Source organism: Odocoileus virginianus, chromosome 1 (genome assembly GCF_023699985.2).
Source record: "Odocoileus virginianus isolate 20LAN1187 ecotype Illinois chromosome 1, Ovbor_1.2, whole genome shotgun sequence".
NCBI lineage: Eukaryota > Metazoa > Chordata > Mammalia > Artiodactyla > Cervidae > Odocoileus > Odocoileus virginianus.
Window position 1 is genome coordinate 96,533,153 of NC_069674.1, and position 20,259 is coordinate 96,553,411.

Consider the following 20,259-nt stretch of genomic DNA (forward strand, 5'->3'; position numbering starts at 1 on the left):
AGAGAGTTTCACTTCTTTTCCTATCTGGATTCCTTTTACTTCTTTTTCTGCCCTGATTGCTGTGGCCAAAACTTCCAAAACTATGTTGAATAGTAGTGGTGAGAGTGGGCACCCTTGTCTTGTTCCTGATTTCAGGGGAAATGCTTTCAATTTTTCACCATTGAGGGTGATGCTTGCTGTGGGTTTGTCATATATAGCTTTTAATATGTTGAGGTATGTTCCTTCTATTCCTGCTTTCTGGAGAGTTTTAATCATAAATGGATGTTGAATTTTGTCAAAGGCTTTTTCTGCATCTATTGAGATAATCATATGGTTTTTATCTTTCAATTTGTTAATGTGGTGTATTACATTGATTGACTTGCAGATATTAAAGAATCCTTGCATTCCTGGGATAAAGCCCACTTGGTCATGATGAATGATTTTTTTAATATGTTGTTGGATTCTGTTTGCTAGAATTTTGTTAAGGATTTTTGCATCTATGTTCATCAGTGATATTGGCCTGTAGTTTTCTTTTTTTGTGGCATCTTTGTCTGGTTTTGGAATTAGGGTGATGGTGGCCTCATAGAATGAGTTTGGAAGTTTACCTTCTGCAATTTTCTGGAAGAGTTTGAGTAAGATAGGTATTAGCTCTTCTCTAAATTTTTGGTAGAATTCAGCTGTGAAGCCATCTGGTCCTGGGCTTTTGTTTGCTGGAAGATTTCTGATTACAGTTTCGATTTCCTTGCTTGTGATCATTTTGCTAAGATCTTCTATTTCTTCCTGGTTCAGTTTTGGAAAGTTATACTTCTCTAAGAACTTGTCCATTTCTTCCAAGTTGTCCATTTTATTGGCATAGAGCTGCTGGTAGTAGTCTCTTATGATCCTTTGTATTTCAGTGTTGTCTGTTGTGATCTCTCCATTTTCATTTCTAATTTTGTTAATTTGGTTCTTCTCCCTTTGTTTCTTAATGAGTCTTGCTAATGGTTTGTCAATTTTGTTTATTTTTTCAAAAAACCAGCTTTTAGCTTTGTTAATTTTTGCTATGGTCTCTTTAGTTTCTTTTGCATTTATTTCTGCCCTAATTTTTAAGATTTCTTTCCTTCTACTAACCCTGGGGTTCTTCATTTCTTCCTCCTCTAGTTGCTTTAGGTGTAGAGTTAGGTTATTTATTTGACTTTTTTCTTGTTTCTTGAGGTAGGCCTGTAATGCTATGAATCTTCCCCTTAGCACTGCTTTTACAGTGTCCCATAGGTTTTGAGTTGTTGTGTTTTCATTTTCATTCATTTCTATGCATATTTTGATTTCTTTTTTGATTTCTTCTATGATTTGTTGGTTATTCAGAAGCGTGTTGTTTAGCCTCCATATGTTTGAATTTTTAATAATTTTTTTCCTGTAATTGAGATCTAATCTTACTGCACTGTGGTCAGAAAAGATGACTGGAATGATTTCAATCTTTTTGAATTTACCAAGACTGTGTTTTCTCAATTATAAAATATGGTTCTGCCCTAAAGAGGAGACAAACTAGACAGACAAATATTTGGTACAAACTAGATTTAACTTTTGAACTATGTTGCATGTGTTACTATTTTGATCTGGAAGGAGTTATAAATATTATGTGTCCCATTTTACAGATGAAAAAACTAAAACCTCGAAAAGTTAACTGACTAGCTTAGGTAACTGAGAGCAAGGACTCAGGCCAGTATCTTCTGATTTCCCAATTCAAAACCTTTTATGAGATTATTGTAACTTAAAATTTTTAAAAAAGAACAATGATAATTATTAGTTACATATAAAGTTTAATTAGGTACACTCTTGACACAGTTTGGAAATATAAAATTCCTACTCAAGATATGATATCCCTTATTTAGGTGTAAGAAAAGAGGGTATTTTTAATAGATCACTTAATTGGAAACACAGAAGTTTAATAATTAGACAATATCTTTCTCTATCAATTTAAACTCTAAACAGTCCACTTCTTTTTCTAGTCTTCATTATCCTTTACTACTTCCTAAAAGTATTTTATTTTCACAAGATGCAACATTTAAAGTCTTCTATTTAACAAAAAAGAATAGTAATAGTAAAAACAAGACAAAAAACCCCCAACATGCTCTTGGATACTAATAAGAAGTGGTTAAAAAAGTTCAATAGTAATTTGTTAAAAGTAAACAAAATACATAAACTAAATAATTGTCAAAAGGAATACTAACAACATTTATTAACATACTCATTAAGATATCTCAATAAAATACATGTTTTTAGAAATTCTTATGACCTGACATTTAAATCAATTATCAATGTGTATTTTTAAAAGTGTTACAATGGCAAAAAAAAAACCCCAGAAATAGATTTCACATTTGACTGCTCTTCTCAGTGCTAGAAAGAAGCCCAACAAATGCCAAAAAAGTTGTGGTAATAAGGTGAAGCTTAAAACCCAATAATAAAACTGATGAACAACGCTCACTTCTTTCTTTTCCCACTTTGTGATAAAGAACCTATTTAGTGATGTGGTCATAAGTGGTTAAAGCAGGACAGAGAGGAAAAAGGAAATTGCAATGAAAAGACCAAATAGTGAAAAAATAAAAAAATCCACTATAAGTAGTGTCATCATTTATCTTCCAAACTGGAACATGTCTGCAAAGGACAACACTCAGACAAGATACTCGGACATCCTGACCATCAGTGATTATGCACTGATTTACTCAACTAAAAAAAGAAAAACAGACAAAACAGTATACACACATTTAAAAGATTATATTTCAATATAAAATATATGTATCTGGAGTTGCAGAGTTCTAGAGCTCAGTTCCTTAGCTAAAGTATAAAATCTTAATCCTTCTATGTCTCTAAATTTTATTAAAACCATAAAAAAAAAATCAAGGTCAGTTTGCTATCAACAAACTCCAAATTTTTAAGATACCTTGTTTTAAATAATATAAATTCATCAAAATGGAATGTTACTTTATGCAAGTGACATTAGAAAATTTTAACAAAGTTATATTAAAAACTCCTATCTTAAAAAGAGGAGTCTCAGGAAACAGAAATCAGCTTAGCTTACCAGTACTCCATCGTAAGATCCTGCTTCACTCGTCAGAAATGCAAACATGACGCACAGGTACGGGTTGTTTAACTGTAATCGTAAAGTGCTGCACATTTCCCTCCAAAGGGAGTTCTTCTCGTCCGTATAACCCGATAAAGCCATTGCTACCACATTAAGGTTCAGATCGCCTGCACATTAAAAAGGACTACTGATTAAAGTAATCACAAGCTTAATGTTTCCTTCTTCGAGTTCTTCAATCATAAACAAATAAAGATCACAGGGTGACTTTAAACCCTCGGAAAAATACACCCATTAGGTAAGGGCTCTGACACATATTAGATAATCTGGCAAGAACCACAAGCAAAAACTTCCCCTCTTAGAAAATCTCTACCCATATTACAAACCTTGGGCAGGACAAGCACGTCTTTTAATTCCTGAATTCTCACTCCAGGCAGATTCCTACCCAATATGTTACTGCTAAACGCAGAGCAGCAAAGCACACTGCCGGCTTCACCAAGGTCATTTACACAGAGATGTTTCAAAGTGTTGATGGTAAATATTATTGTATCTCAGCACTACGATTTTCAAAATCATCTTTGTTTTCCTATTTCTACATATATAATACCCATACTTATGTATGTGTTTTATCAGCAAAGTACTAAAAGTATTTCAGCATTCTTATTATAGTGTTATACTTTTAATTTTTCTCTGGCAAAATTAACTACCAGAATGACCATAGAATTGTATTTAGACATACTTGCAACAAAGTATTTGTTACCAATAGTCATTTAAAGGTTTGTTCTCAGTAGTTCATGGGCTGCTGATGAGTTGCTAGGCAGGCAGTTAGTCCTATGTCTGCCTAGTCATCTAAACCAAGTTTAGCTTCAAAAGAGAAAACTAAATTCACTATTAACTTTTACTCTTAAGTGTTTTCTACATTTGTTACAGCAACTTTATTATGTTTCTTAATTCTAATCATTCACTTCTTTTCCAAATAAAACAGCACTTTCCACTGTATGTTCTTAATAGCCTGCTCCTCATTTCTATAACATTTCCCCCAGGTTATTTTGTGCCTGCTTCCTGTGCTACCACCACAACAAAGGAATGTCTTCTGTGAATTCTGGTTACAACAATCTGTCTCCAAATGAAAAGGACTATTTGATTCACCGAAATTTTTTCTCCAGTCCTCAACAAGGCTATTCAAATCACTGAAGACACTTTTCCTCTATTGTTAAGATAGGCGCTTAACACCAAATTTTTCAGGTACAGATGACAAAAATTATCATGCTCTCAGGTCATAGTAAAATTATAATTAGAAATGGCTTTAAATATCAATTCTTTCTTCCATCACCACATATCTTCTACCGCACTCTCAAATGGGGCAGATTTATGTTACAGTAAAAGTGAAGAAAAAGAGGCCAATTTGGGAAAAACATTAGTTTTTTCAACTTTTAGACTATATGTAAAACTAACATATTAGAGCTAATTTCAAGTATTTTTCCTACAGTAAAACAGAACTGTAATAGTTTTTAAATGGACCAGCAAATAACCTGAACACTCATACATAATTTGGCAAGGTGTATTAAAAATTGGTGTATTGAAATGAAATAATCCCAATTAAAAAAAAAAAACCTGAATTCTTGGATTAAGATTCATTTCTCTGAGTTTTCTCTTGCAAAATGTCAGAGTGAAAATTTTACCACACTTACCTTTGTTTCTTCTTTTAAAAAAAAATATTAAATGGATATGATGTTCAAATGAGCAGACTCAAGCAGAAACACTTTTGCAGATCAATGTATGATTTTTATAAGAACCTATATTAGTCTAACTAAAAGTGTCATTCAGTTTCTTAAAAGTCAACCAAAAACCATACAGAAAGTAAAGTATAACCTAAAATACAGTTAAATGTTTGCCACAAAAATGCTTGCAAACTCAAGCAGTTCTAGTCTCCAAGAAAAAATATCTTTAAATGTATGTGAACTACTGGGTTGGTCAAAATATATGTGAACATTGTATGGTTATGTTATGTTTCTATCTAGGAACATTCTGGCCAAATTATCATCTTTAAAGAAAAAACACTGAAATAACATTTGTGTATTCTTTATAATATTACAGAGGCAATTAAAGCATTTTCTTTTTCATAAACATAACCAAAAGTACTGGGTTAACATTTACTTTTATAGATACAGTTCTGTGCTAATTTCTCTTTCAAAAAAAATTTACCAAAAATATTGATTAGAGTTTTAAAAATGATCAGCATTTCTTCTTTCACAGATTCAGTGAATGGCCTGTATCTTAGTATATAACCCTATACCTTTTCCTGAAGATGCCCCTTCATTCAGGATCTGGATGGCTCGCCGAATATCCAGGTTGAATAATGCCACAGCAGCTGCTCTCTCCCATTCGCCTTCTTGTACAAGGGAGTTCAAAAATGGACCCACATCCACATCCGTCCCTTTCTTTATCCACCCACAAAGCTGTAAAGCTAGGATTCTCTCTTCATTTAAATTCTGAATATCACTTTGTTTATCCAGCCCGCTCCAATTATGTCTGCTGCTTTCCACCATGCCTAAAAGAAGAAACACCTTTATAACGGTTATTTTTTAAACATATTTGGCAAAGAAGTCAGTTTTACAGAGGTATTTCAACATTAGATTTTAAATATTCAACTCCTCAGCTACAATATTATGACAGCATAAACATAAAACATGCCACAAACAAAACATACTTTACATATTGCTAAGTACAACAGCTTCCTGAGTTACCAGAAAGAGCTATAGGAGTAACAGTTAACGTTCCGTGGGCCACGCTGAGTCACTGTTTCAGAGAAGTCTCCCTGGTCACCTAATCTAAAATAGGGTGCCACCTGTTATTATCTAATTGACCACTGCTCCCTCCACTTCCTTTACACTAACATATGCTCTCATATTTTATTTATTTTTCAGCCTTAGCACTTCTACTAGAATATAAGTTCCAAAAGGGCAGGCATCTTGTCTTTTATTTGAAAGGTATTCCCAGTGCCTGAGAACCAATGCTCATACTCTCCTCCTCCTCCTGTCGCTCTACGAATATATACATCTATATGAAAAAGCAAGATAAAATCATCAAAGTACTTTGAAAGGTTAAGTACTAAGCTAAAATACAACAGGCATGGTCTGAAGGTTTTCTCTGCCTTACTAAGCCAGGAGACTATATTCTCATTCTCTTTTCATAAGGAATTGTCTTATGAAAAAGTCTGAAGATGAGTTATTTATAAAATTGTGGAAACTTTAAAAATAGTTAAATAATTACACTTTAAATTCTTTATTTTTAATCTCACTACTGGAAATTTGCCAATTCAGATCAAGGAGCTAGAAAGAGACTTCTGAGAAAAGGTTTCTTTAAGAGACTACCCGTCCATCAAAAAGAAGTGTGCTGCTCGACTTGCAACCATGAGGGAAGCTGGTGAAGACAAAGTCACTTAGAGTGTGCAAAAGTGAAGTTTTAAGAATTCTGAGAAAACTCTGAATAATATTAAGTAAGGTTAATAAAACATGTTAAAAATTAAAGATGACTTTTTTCTGAATAACAAATTTAAATTGTTTAGACAGTATGTAGTCAATAATTTCAGGTAGAATAAGCTGCAGATGTACTATAAGGTATTTCCTTTCCTATCTCCTGTGTAAATGTTGGATTCAGTGCTGATGATATTAGCTACTGATTAAAAAATACAACTTTAAACAGGTGAACAAAAACCAATTTATTTTTCAGACAATTCCTCTCAATTTAATAATACTCTAGCTTCTTAAGAGTTTTTTATTTTTCAGAAACCGTGTCATGGAATAGAGACCAACATGTATGAATCCAAAGAATTCACTGCAAGGAGGTGGAAAAGTATTCTGTGAGTGCATGGATACTGTGTCACATTGTTTTGGCTGCTCAGAGACATTTCCACTGCTTAACAACTATGCTACAAGTAATTAAGGTTATCAAGTAAGTAATGTGATATTGTCTTTTAAGTACATAGTCATATTGTGATTTTAATATGCATGAATTTTTAAATATATGATTAATTAAAATCAATTTATACACACTGCGTGTGTATTAAGTTGCTTCACTGGTGTCTGACTCTTTGCGACCTTGTGGACTGTAACCTGCCAGGTTCCTCAGTCCATGGGGATTCTTCCGGCAAGAATACTGGAGCGGGTTGCCAGGCCCTTCTCCAGGGGATCTTCCCAATTCAGGGATCGAACCTGCAACTCTTATGTCTCCTGTACTGGCAGACGGGTACTTTATCACTAGTGTCATCTGGTAAAGTGACAAGATTGTATCCCCAAAATTTGAGATTGTCCACATATAAATAATAGAAAATCATCATTTTATGATGGCTGTGAGGGAAATAAGTGAAACAGGTTCACTTAAACATTAAAAAACATTAAAATTTTTGTTTCAAATACTACATCAGGCAATCAAATACTATTTGTGGATATAAAATTTTGCATTTTTACATCTATATAATATTTTCATCATGTTGGATGGAAAGCTGACCAACATTATGTAATTTTCCGCCATCTTAAAAGGAAGGAATTATACCTACTGACAACACCATTACCCTGCTCCAGAAGTTGTACAAGGCCTTCCCTCAGAGCATGGTTCTCCTCCTGACTGAATTCTACACTTGATCCATCCTGTAAACTTGCCTGTTTCTTCGCTTCCCTATCTCCAGTGGTCCACACCTCCAAGATGTTACCCACTCTTATCATGGACATACTCCACACGACTCCTTCTCCAAAAGAGCCACTTTCTAACCACAGCCTCACAGCCTTCCAGCTCACAATCCCAACCTTGCAGTCATCCTCTGACCACTCGTATTTGCTTGTCAGTGTTCTGTCATCCTCCTCCCTCTCCAGCTTAGATCCCAAGGACCAACAAATGGATCAGTCTCTTGCCAGGACCCTTAATTCCCTCGCTCCACCGTCCTTTATTCTTTCTTCAGGTAAAACAACACTGCCCCACAGTCTTCGCATTTCTCAAGACAACTCTCTCTTCTTCTCTATGTTCTCTCTACAACCTCCCTGCTCTTCCCAACAAGCAAGCCTACTATGTTGAGAAAATAGGAGCTATCAGGTGGAAAACCCATCAGCTTCTGATCACTGAACATTAAACAACCTGCATAAACATCTGGGCTTCCCAGGTGGCACAGTGGTAAAGAACCTGGCTGCCAATGCAGGAGACAAAAGAGATGTGGGCTTGATCCTTGGGTTGGGAAGACCCCCTGGAGCAGGAAATGGCAACCCACTTCAATATTGTCTCATGGAAAATTCCATGGGCAAAGGAGCCTGGTGAGTTATAGTCCAAGGGGTCACAAAGAATAGGATGCAACTGCACATGCACAGACCTTTCTCCTTTCCTTCTGCCTGCTATGGAGCAGGTGTAGACTCTCCTATCTAAAGCCAATCTATCACCTATGCTTTGGTTCCCGTTCCCAGGAATTTTGCTCTTCACACTCTTTATTTTGCATCTTCCAACTGCACTGTATGCATTTTTTGTCATCAGCAATTAAACATGCCTAAATCAACTCCATGTTAAAAACAAAACAGAGAAGCTCCCCATGACCCCAAATTTGCATGCTGCTATCACTGTATATCTTATCCTCCTTCATATAATCAAATTTCTTTGAAGAATTAATTCAGATGGATGACCTCCTTCTTTCAACCTACATTTATCCATTGGACATCACTATCTAGCTATCTCAAATTTATCCCCCAATAAACACTTTTCTTGCTCTCAAACACATTCTTCTTGTGCTATTCCTATCTAATTAACTGCTATTAGTATTACCCCAGTTGCCTTAGCATGCTTTCATTTTTCATTCCCCTCCACCTCCTTCATCCAATTAATTAAATTTGTCCCACTCTCTAATCTATCCACATTTCTCTAGCTCTTCTGCCACTAACTTCACTAAGAATTCCATCATATCTTGCCTGATTATTATGGCTTCTGGGGTCCCTACTATCCATCTTAATCCTCTCCAATCCATTCCACACACAGACTGACAGCTTTAAAACACAAATCTCATCGTGTTAGTGCTCTCTAAAATCTTTTCTCGGGTTCCCTTTGTTAGGGATGATAACAAATAAATAATTAATATATTTAAATATAATTTATCATCCCTTTAAATTCCCTAGCCCCTTACCACGGCTTCCAAGTCCTGGGCTGCCTCGCTGCCTCCAATCTCTCTTCAAGTCCTCTCCCATGCTCTGTCCCCGCAACACTTACTGTGTCTGTTCCCTCTCCTCTGGGCTCACAGAAACTGCTGCTCCCCACCTGAACCCCGTCTTTGCCTTTACCTCCTGCAAGAAACCACCACTAGTCCCTACAACCGGATTATGAATTCTTCTATCCATAACTGTCTGTTCTTCCTTGTATAACTAACTTTACTTGTCCATACTCTGAACTATATGGACAATATGAGTTTGAACTGAATGGGTCCACTTATACACAGAGTTTTCAATAAATATAGTACCTGTATTTTCATTTTACAGATCTCTAAATGTGGGGAAAAGTTAAGTGTTTGATTAAAGATCACAATATGTGGAACCAAAAGAACTAGCCTTTGAGTCCTAATTCTATCTAAACTGTTCTGGCCTGTGGTCTTTGAGTGAGTCACTTAGCAATTTCTTTGTTTTTGAGAAAGAAATATAAGTATGCAAATTTTTGACTGGGGGAGAGGGATCAACGAACATAACCACCCCCCCCAACCTCCTCGTTCAAGGGTCAACTATAGACTGTCATCTTCCCAAGAGAAGGAATCATATCTCATTCAGTCTCCATGATGAAAGAGATTTAGCTATCTTATTGATAGTTATGTCTCCAGTTTCTAGAATTCTTGGCATATAGTGAGCAAGTAATAAACATTTGCCAAATGAATAAACTTACCTTATATTACAGTTGAAAGAATTAAATCAAGTAACAATGAGAAAGCAACTAGCATGATATCTAATTCATAATAGGCACTCACTATTATTATTTGTCACCAAAGTTAAAATTTAACTGTGCACTCTATAAACTTGTGCATTAGGTTACTGTGGGCAAGATGGCTCACCATGTTGACTTACTATGTGTTGAATTTTTAAAGATACAATTAGGGAAAAAGAAAAGACTGAAACCTAAGGACTGCCATCTTTGACAGTCATTTCTCTTTTTACTTTGGGGTTGCAGAAACAAAAATATGTAAACCAATCCAAACCAAGCAAAAAGCCAAAAGTCCAGCAATTAGGTAATCTTTCCAACAGTAGTCTTAATCAAACGGTTTGGGTAAAGACTACTCTTCGGTCATGATACTCAGTTTGTTTCCACTGCACCAAAAACATATAAAGATATTCCATTATTTCCCCATGCTTTACAGGCACTTGGCTGGCTTTTCCCTGAAATATATCAAAATACAGCAAAAAACAATAAACCTCACAATATCGAGAATGCAATGTGGTCTGACCTACTATATAGCTATAAATACTGTTCATCAAGATAACACAGAATTACTGACCTTTTACTTAAATTAATAAAAATGGAAGTCTCTAATTAAACTCTTTCACTTTATTGTTTACAATAAAAGTTACTTTTTTGGGTCGGACTTACTGAGAGAAAACCAAAATGAAATAGATGATATGAGTAGTCTACTCAATCTTCAGTAATGTGAACCAAAGTAATTTAAAAGTCCTTTAAAAAATAAAATAATATAACCATTTAGTTGAAATGCTCAAACTACTCTAAAAGCATTTTATTTTGTTTTTTTTTGTACAGTATTCATGAAAGTGCTATAAAAAACCAAGTTGGATTTATTACTTCTACTCCTAAAATTTGACTAAATCATATGAACTACTTTTCTAGCAGCTTGACTTGTGACCAAATTTGACAGCTATCTAAAGCTAGATACCAAATGCAAGGCTGAGAAAACAACTAAAATTCACAATTCAATTCCAATAAAGACAATAGGAACAACTGTTTAAAGAAGTCAGGGAACAAACAGTAAGTCTGGCTTTCATGTCATGTTTCCTTTTTTTTTAAACAGTTAAATAGTCTATTAATTTCAATCCTACATTAATTCATACATTTATTCAATCATCAAGGACTGAAATAGTAAGGCACTTCAGGTAAGTCCATACTTCATGTCATAGTTATACAGGCCTTGCTATCAGACAGCTAAGTGGGAGGGTTTAGGCAGCAAAATAAAAAGGGGTCTCTTTCAATTAGAAATTTTTTAATTTATTTTTTATAAAAGCAAATACTGTGATAAAATCTGAACTAACCACCAAGGAGAGCCTATAAATCCTCTAATGTAATATCTTTCAAAGTGAGTCTTCAAAAAAAAAGTGAATAAATTAATGACTAGATTTAGAAAGTCAACTATCCCTTCAAAGAACCAAGACTCCCTTCAAAAAGAATTTTACATATATAAACAATAATGCATTTAACTCAATTCACTAAAATATCCAGTCAGAAACAATGCAATAAAAAAAAAAAGGCCAGATATTACAGTATCCTGAAGTAACTAAATATGGGGAAAAAATAAAGAGAAAAAATTAAACACATATTGCAGAAAATAAAAACAGAATTTTCTTACCCAAAGATGATTTTACAATTGATTTAATTCCTGCATAAACCAATGATCCTTTGTTGCCTGGAGATTTCTGATCCATATCTTCCGTATACTGCTTCATAAGTATTTAAATGCATAGGAAATACTAGTGATGAAGCATAATAAAGTATTTCAAAACTAAATTTATTTTCATTTGAGCCAATTTATAAAAGGCATCGGTTCTACTCTGTTATAGAGATCTACTTTTCTTCCTCCTACTCAATCTGCAAGGCAGTATCTCAAGTTCAACAGTTTTAAACAATTTTACTTTGTGATCTTAGTATTATGACTTCTATTTGCACACAAAACATTCAGCATGATATTTACAGACTGACCTTTCGGCAAACTTCAAGAACATTTCTATCTGATTCATCTCATAGAACTCACCACACAAAGGATATAGTGCAGCGTGTACCAGAGTGACTTGAGCTGGGGATCCTCATTTCCAGCTAAAATGTGGTTTCTCCACACCTGCTCTGTATCAAGCCCATACCTTGATAAAGCCCGAAGGCGCATCTTCGTTGCTATATCCTTTTCTAAAGAATTATCATTTTCTTCTTCTGCACATTCATACAAATGACGACCACAAGCCCACATCAAAGACGTAATTGGGCTCCAGGCAAGAGAGATCCTTTCAAAAACAGTGAAGTCAGACATTGTCCGGTTAGGAGTTACAACTATCATTCGATTTTGACTCGTCGGATGCCAAGCAAAGGAAGCAATGTAATTGTCACAAGGTTGCACACTTCTTTCAATTATTGTGGGTTCAGTTTCATCACCAATGGGAGTGGGTGTGTGCTGCATATCATATAATCTAATAATGTTACTATCCCTCGTTAAAGTGGCAAGCAGACCAGTTCTAGTTGGGCACCAGGCTACTTTTGTTAAGGGCTTTGGTTGCTCAGTCAAAGTCAAAACTGGCTTCTCAAATTTCCTAAGATCCCATATTGCGACCTGACCTTCATAGAAGGAAGCAACACGATCATGGAAGTATGGGTCTACTGTAACGCCCTGAACAGCTTTCGTATTCACAAACATCTTTTGACTTGTATTCCGAAGATCAAAAATGGCCAGGTTACGATGCATACCAGCAAGCAGAAGTTTCTGGTCTCGTGGAAGCCAACAGAGAGACAGACAAGCATCGTTCTGTCCTAATTCGTAAAGTGGTTTTGTTACTAATAATGATGTTTCAGTTTCACCTACTGAGAGTCTTACTTTCTCCATGGGAACTATATCAGGGGTGTATTTGCTGCAGATATCCCAAATCAGCACTGAAAAGTCAGCTCTGTGTTTATCTAGACCAGCAGCAAGCCAGTTACTATCCAGCGGATTCCATGCAAGAGTATTGCATTGTCGTGCGTGTTTTGGAACAAATTCTTTTCCTATCAAATCTCTGAACTTTGAGTTATGATCTTGACCAAGACTTGTTAGTACAACTCGACCATTTGCTTGTCCAACTGCTAGGAGACATTCAGGATCATAACTGAGATACCAGGCAACACATTTCATGTATGGGGTTTCTGAATTTATTGATAGTAATGTAGCTGCAGAGTCTTCAGATAAACGTAGAGATCCAGCTTTGAGTTCTGAATTCACAGTAGATTCCACATGATAAAGACTAAGTTCAGAGTCACATACAACAAATCTATCAACCTGGTGTGGCGCCCACAATATATCAGGTTTGGTACCGCTCATGTTTATTGATGATCTCAGAGAGTCCAGTTAGGTCCATTCACTGAAAATCTGCTTAAAAGTAAAAAGTGTTAAAATGTTAACAAAATACAATTCTAAGCTGGATTTAGAAAGTCAGGAAATTTTCTATTAGAAATTTGTATTGAATTCAAGACAGCATTTATTAATAAAAAGAGGAAAAGAAGGACTTCTTCCAGTAAGTTGAGCTGGTAGAAATCTGAGAACTTCATTCTGGTTTTATTTCCCATGATCAATTATCTTAATTGCACTATTAATAGCACCTTCAATTTAGTACCTTCAATCAGGGTTGAAATAACTTCAGGTGGTGAGTAAATTAATAAGTATCATCCCTTTGAAGGGGATAAAACTTTAAAGGGTCACCATACCTAAGTAATCACGTACCTAGGTAACAAAGCTGCACTATCCAACAGAACCTTCTGCAATGACAGAAATGTTCTCTCTCTGAACTGTCCAATATGGTAACTATTAGCCACACTGGCTACTGAGCCCTAGAAAATGTGGTAGTGCAAATTTTACATTTTATTTAAATTAATTTTAATATAAATAGCCACATGAGGCCACCATAATGGACAATGCAGATCTGAAGTAAAAGCCATGAGTCTCCTCAAATTTCAATGAATTTCAATGGTAAGAAGCAGGAATATACTGAGTTTCAGTCTTAGCTCTGACATATACTATACAGCTAGTACAGTAAAGGCTCAAAAAAGGTCTTTTGTGTTTGGGGGTCCTTTTGTTTTCTCATCTATACAGCTTAAGGATTAGGTTAAGACTAGTGTTTCCCAAACTTCAGTTATTCACCTACCACCTGTGCCCTTTTTAATGTTTTTCCTTAAACTGACGCATTCTTAAAATCTGAAAATCAATTTTGCTTTCATCATAAGGTCCATGAATCATGAATATGACATGTCAAATATATTTTTCTAACATACATTAAATAAATATATAACTATTAAAAATCAACTGGGTTACCTAAAATCATCCTGCTTATGACCAGTAAGACACACTGCACACTGGGAAACTGAATGAGCAATAGAGGCTTTTTCAATTTTCAATTCTATAACCTTTGAATAGGTATTGAAACAGGATTTTTGAAAAGGTTAACTATTCTAGTAGAAGTTTAACCACATAGGCACTAGAAATAGTTATGCTAAAAATGGTTAAAAATACAAGCTGCTTACAAAAATGTAAACTTGTTTTTCACTCAGTCTGGCTAGAGGTAAATACGGATTAAAAAATGAACAAAGATACTCATAATCTTCATGGCAACCGGTATCTTAAGCTTAATAACCTTAAAGACTCTGTCTCCAAGACAGTCATGTGGAGTAATTGGGGCTTCAGCATAAAGATTTGGGAGGACACAGTTCAGTCCCTAGCAGCCAAGATGGATATTTGTCCCTGTTTACTGCTGTGTTCCCAGCATTTAGTACACCCATGCTGTCAGTTCTTAAGACGCAAAGTCAGGGTTCATTCATTTATGTCCTGTACCAGATGCAGAGCGTGGCACAGACTCCTAATAAAGATATTCTAAATAAATTCAGCTCAAACATACTTAACTTTTTGATCTTGCAAGTTTTAGCCAGGAATTAGCAGTCTAGCATTTCAACAGACTCACAAAATTTAGATGACTGGGAAAAGCCTTTAAGAATTCTAACACTGCCTTATTTCCTTCCTTAATAGGTCTGAAGCCCAAGATCAGTCACTTTAATTATATTCTTACTAGCACCCTCAACTTCTTCATTTCCCTGCCACTCCGGGCTTGCCTCCCCCGACGCTAACTCAACTGAATTATTCACTGTCTTCTTTCCTCCAGGCTGCCGAGTCTCAGGGCTCTGCATACTGGCTCCATAAAAAAATAATAGACAACATGTCTGGCCTGTGGTGCTGTCTCAGCAATTCTTTTATTCATCTTCCTACTCTGGCCTTTATGAAATTCATCATTATGTAACATCAAAGTGATCTTAATAAAACACAAACTTATCCAGGTTATCCAACTCCTGCTTAAAACTCTCGTGGTTTCCAACTGCTCTTTGGACAGACTTCCAACTCTTCAACATAACCTATAAAACCCTATACTGCTCCAGCCTCAATGCACCCCCTTCCCCTCCCTGCTAACTGTGCTTCAGCTATACTATCCCTCTTCTCAGTTCCTAGGACGTGACCCTCCACCCCCACTGCCACACCTTTGCAAACGTTTTCTTCTGCCTCCAGCAGTCTCCCCTCCCTTCTTGGCCAAGTTAAAACCTGCTCAGCCTTAAATCAACCACCCTCTATCCCCTCCCAAATCTAAAGCAGGTTACTTAGATATATACTCACATCAAATCACATTCCTCCCTTTTAAATCACTCTCTCCATCTCTCCTACTAGATTATAAACTGCCTGAGCGTACAGAAACTATCTTCTGCTCTCCATATGAACCTCCAGTACCCAGCACAGTATGAGGCATGTAGTAGAGACTTAGTAATTACTTGTTAAATAAATGCATTTGTTAAATGCTTCCTCTGACACTTCTCACACTGCTTTCTCCAAGTTGTACCAATCTCCCCACGCATGCACCCCTGCCCTTTCCAGTAGGTGTTGGCTCCAGCCAAAAACTAAGAGGTCACTGTCACAACTGGTTTGTCTGTTGCGTAAGGGCCCACAGTGAGCAGCCCTGAGAAGACCACTCTAATACACTGGCTTTCATTTATTCTGTAGATATTTACTGGGCCTCTATATTCCAGACACAGTTCTAAATGCTGGGAACACAGTAGTAAACAGGGACAGATATTTTAGCAACCAGATATCCATCTTGGCTGCTATGGACTGAACTGTGTCCTCCCAAAATCTTTATGCTGAAGCCCCAATTACTCCACATGACTGTCTTGGAGACAGAGTCTTTAAGGTTATTAAGCTTAAGGCTAAACAAAGTGATAAGGTAAAGCCCTGATCTGAAAGAACTGGTGTCCTTAAAAGAAGATGAAGAGATACCAAAGCTCTCTCCCCTTGTGAGTACAAAGGCAGCTGTCTGGAGTATAGATTTCACCAGAATCAGACCATTCTGGCACCCAGATCGCAGACTTACAGCATCCAGAACTGTAAGAAAACAAATTTATATAATTTAAGTCAACCAGTCTATGGCATTTTTTTTTCCCCCAGTTGTGAGTGGCACTAGTGGTAAAGAACCTGACTGCTAATGCAGGAGACATAAGAGACATGGGTTTGATCTCTGGGTGGGGAAGATCCCCTGCAGGAGGGCGTGGCAACCCACTCCAGTAGTCCTGCCTGGAGAATCCCACGGACAGAGGAGTCTGGCGGGTTACAGTTCAGAGGGTCGCAGAGTCAGACATAACCGAAGGGACTTAGTGTGCGTGCGCTCACACACACACACACACACACACGCTACCTAACACACTGGTATAATAAAGCCTGTATTCTTGTGCTGAAGTTATGAACAATCTTAAAGACAATTTAAAAATTTAAGAAGAAGAAAAGGCACCTTGTGTAACAGGAAGTAGCTAAGAAAACACAAAGAAGTAAGAGATACTGCCAAATGAGGCTTCATTCATACTCACACCCTTGTAAACAGAGGAAACCTCTCAACTGAAGGTATCCCAAGATCTGGCCCATCTTCCTATCTCGCTAAAAGACAAATACTAAAGTAAGCACATGTAACATATAGGCTTCCATCCCATAACTGTACTCCTTACACAAATGACCTATGGTAAGAAAACTCGGTGCCACATGGCAAAATCCAATTTAAAAAAAAAACAACAGAAAGTGTTACTATAATTCTAAAAAATATTTAATTTACATGACTCACAATTAAGAATCATCCATAATTCTTCTCATATTATGTATATATTTATATTACCATCCACAAATCTGACGACAGTTATTCATACAGAATCAGAATTCATACGGAATTTGAGAGTTGAGTCTAGCAAACCCTGCTTAATTCACATAGGAGTACAGAGAGGACCAGATGTTCTGATTCTTCCCCAACACCTCCCTACTCCATCCTAGATTAGAGCACAGAGAAAGGATCACTACAGCATGTGCAGGGCCCCCTCCCCCACTTATCCAAAACATACTAAGAGTTTCAAGACCATGACAAAAGAGCACCATAGCAAGAGCCAGGCCTTCTAAAGATGGGCCCTGACAATGTCTGCACAGGTCACATACCCTGAAACCAGCCCTGAATACATAGGTACATCTATACCCTCTTAAAAAACATACAGCTGACCCTTGAACAACTAGGCGGTTAGGTAACTAACCCTGCAGCACAGTCCACATATAACTTATAGCTGGTACTCTATATGTGTCGTTTCTCTATATCTGTGGTTCCACAACCTCAAATTAAACCAACTGTGGACCCTGTAGCACTGTGGTATTTACCACTGGAAGAAACCCATGTATAACCCCTGCTGTTGAAGAGCCAACTGTTTTTCTTTTCCATCCAACATACAATATAGACAGATCCTGGTTCCTGAACAAAGACCACCAGGAATACGGTGAAGAGCAGAACATCTCCAGCTCCTTACTAGCTTGACCCTAAAAACTACCTTAGAACGCCAAGACTATAAAATAGAGATAGAGCATCCCCTATCTCCATCTCACATAGTGACAATTAAATTAAACGAGTTCTTTGCAGTGAAAGCATGTCAGTATCACTATGATTCCCTTCAACAGCCCTGGAAATTAATGCTTTCAAATGCTGGAGACACCAAGAAACTGGGGGCAAAGGGGTGGAATTTGCCATAATTACAGCTTATATTTAGATCCTCACCTTCAAGTATAACAAGGGCTCACTTCCCAGCAATGGTTTCTGAGCAAAGGAAAGCCATGTTGATGATTCTGTGTTCCTCACCAGATGTTCATCTGTAATAGCATGGCCCAACGGAAACACAGTGTTAGCCATATAACTTAAACTTTTCTAATAGTCACATTGAAAAATAAAAAGAAATCAATCAAATCTAATTTAACAATATATTTAACCCGACATATCAAAAATATTATCCTTTCACCTTGCCATCCGTGTAACATTCATTAATGAGACACATACTTTTCTTCTGGTACCAAGTCTTGGGAATCCAAGGTGTATTCTACACTTTCAGCAGATCTCAACCCTGTGTGGCTAGTGGACAGTGAAGCACCATATAATATTAAGTGTACAAGGTATCCAATCACCTTTCTACATCTTGTTCCCTTTTCTACTTATCTCAGCACGACACGTAGTAACAGCAGCAGCTGCAAGAAATTTCTACTATCACCATCTTCAAGGAGATGTCCTGTATAACTCCAAATTCCCCTTAAAACATAGCTATAAAAAAGACTGCAAAGGCAGTCACTTTCTAAGTGATTTAGGAAGGCTCGCGGCACCTGTGAGAAGCTTTATCCTCTCACGGAATTTTCACGACTCCGTAGAGGCAGCGAACAGCGCCACCCGGGTGACAGGCCCTTGAAGAAGTATTCAATACAGTACAAGGGGAGCACGGCTGGTAGCAGTGCCGGGTAAGGCAGGAATCTGCGGGCGGCTCCCACGCTCCAGACACTGGCTGAGGCTCTCGTCCACGGCGAGGACGCGGTTCCGCACAAACCCGGCGCCGCGGAGGCTGCAGCGCGGACACAGCTCCGGGAGGAGGAACCCGCGCGCCGCCGGCCGCTCGCAGCTCCGAGGCCGGGCCCGCCGCGGTTATCCTGCAGCGCGGAACGCGATTCCCCGCGTCTCGGCTAGGAGGAGGCCCCCCGGGTCTGCACTCCCTCGGGCTTTTCGACTGGGCTTTCCCGAGGGCCTGGAGGCCGTCCCAGCGCCCCCGACTCGAGCCTCCCGGAGCCAAGAGCGGAGCCCGAGCCGCACTCACCGACCTGGGAGGCAGCGCGGCCGTCGTACTGCCGCTTCCGGCCTAGTCACCGCCCCTCCCGCTGGGGGAGTCCACACACGGGCAAGATGGCGACTGCGCCGGCGCGGGCAGTAACCTGGCTACCCGGCCTGGGTCCACTTCCCGACCACCCAGCCTCGTGGACGCGCGGACGCGCCTCGGCCTCGGAAAGGAGTTCCTCACTGCGAGCCCCGCCCCCGGCGATCCCGGGAGTCGCCCCGCCCCGGGGCGTGGTCACTGCGACCCGCAGGCCCCGCCTGCTGCCTAAGCGCTCTAGTCCACCTCCGCAGGCTCCGCCCCCTGAGCGCGGCGGCCCACCTCCGCAGGCCCCGCCCCACCCCACAGGCCCCGCCCCCTGCGCGCGTGGGCTGGATCCCGGGCGCTTGGACCCATACCGCTTCACCGAGTTGTTTCAGATTTCAAGGGCTTTAGAAGTTTTAGCTTATTTAATCAGTCTAAATTTCCATTAAAAATTTATTTGCAGTCCATCGACGTAGCAGAAAATCCAGGACACGTGGTTCACAATTCATTCACTCACTTACTCCACAGAGACGTCCGGAGTGCCTACTGTGTACTTGTTGTAATGCTGGGGACACGGGACTGAACAGTAAAGACGTGTGTTTGCGTGTGTCAGAAATGTTTCCTTGAGGACTGCTGGGCTGAGGCAAGAAGGACGAAGAGATGCTAGGAGAGGGAACAGGGCAGAGGGGTTGGAAGAGAAGAGCCTTCTAGAGCAGAAGAGAAAGTGCAGGGTCAGGAGGGCACATATCAGTGGGGAAACGGAAATGGGGATAGATTAAGATGATATATTGGCGTTGGGAAACCACCTTAGTGGGTCCAGCTGGACTTTCCCCTAAAGGCATTAGTACAGCCATTGAACCTTTTTAATCAGGAAAGTGGTGCAGTCAATTTTTACGGGAGAGAAGGGGGAGGGATAAGGTAAGTATCCAAATGAGAGATGATGGTTACCCGTAATACTAGTGGTAGGGAGGGTGGTGATGGAGAGAAGTGTATGGCTTGGGGAATATATAGAAGTTGGGATGATTATGGGACTG

The 20,259-nt window shown here is 38.4% G+C and overlaps 1 protein-coding gene across 4 annotated transcripts in view; it reads right to left on the reverse strand.

Annotated features, from left to right (window-relative positions):
- The window catches only part of MIOS (meiosis regulator for oocyte development), a 37,538-nt gene extending 18,241 nt beyond the window's left edge, over positions 1–19,297 (reverse strand). The window contains exons 1-6 of one of the 4 annotated variants that reach the window (XM_020898973.2): positions 19,191–19,297; positions 18,112–18,203; positions 12,035–13,376; positions 11,619–11,717; positions 5,331–5,585; positions 3,035–3,204 (exon numbers count right to left, since the gene is read on the reverse strand). In XM_020898973.2, coding sequence (XP_020754632.2) covers positions 3,035–3,204; positions 5,331–5,585; positions 11,619–11,717; positions 12,035–13,328 — 1,818 coding nt within the window. In that variant the 5' untranslated portion in view covers positions 13,329–13,376; positions 18,112–18,203; positions 19,191–19,297. Of the gene's footprint in view, positions 1–3,034; positions 3,205–5,330; positions 5,586–11,618; positions 11,718–12,034; positions 13,380–18,111; positions 18,204–18,704; positions 18,897–19,186 lie in introns of those variants that run through there. The other 3 variants (XM_020898976.2, XM_020898974.2, XM_020898975.2) reach the window with 3 other exon arrangements.
- Between the last annotated feature and the right edge of the window lie 962 nt (positions 19,298–20,259).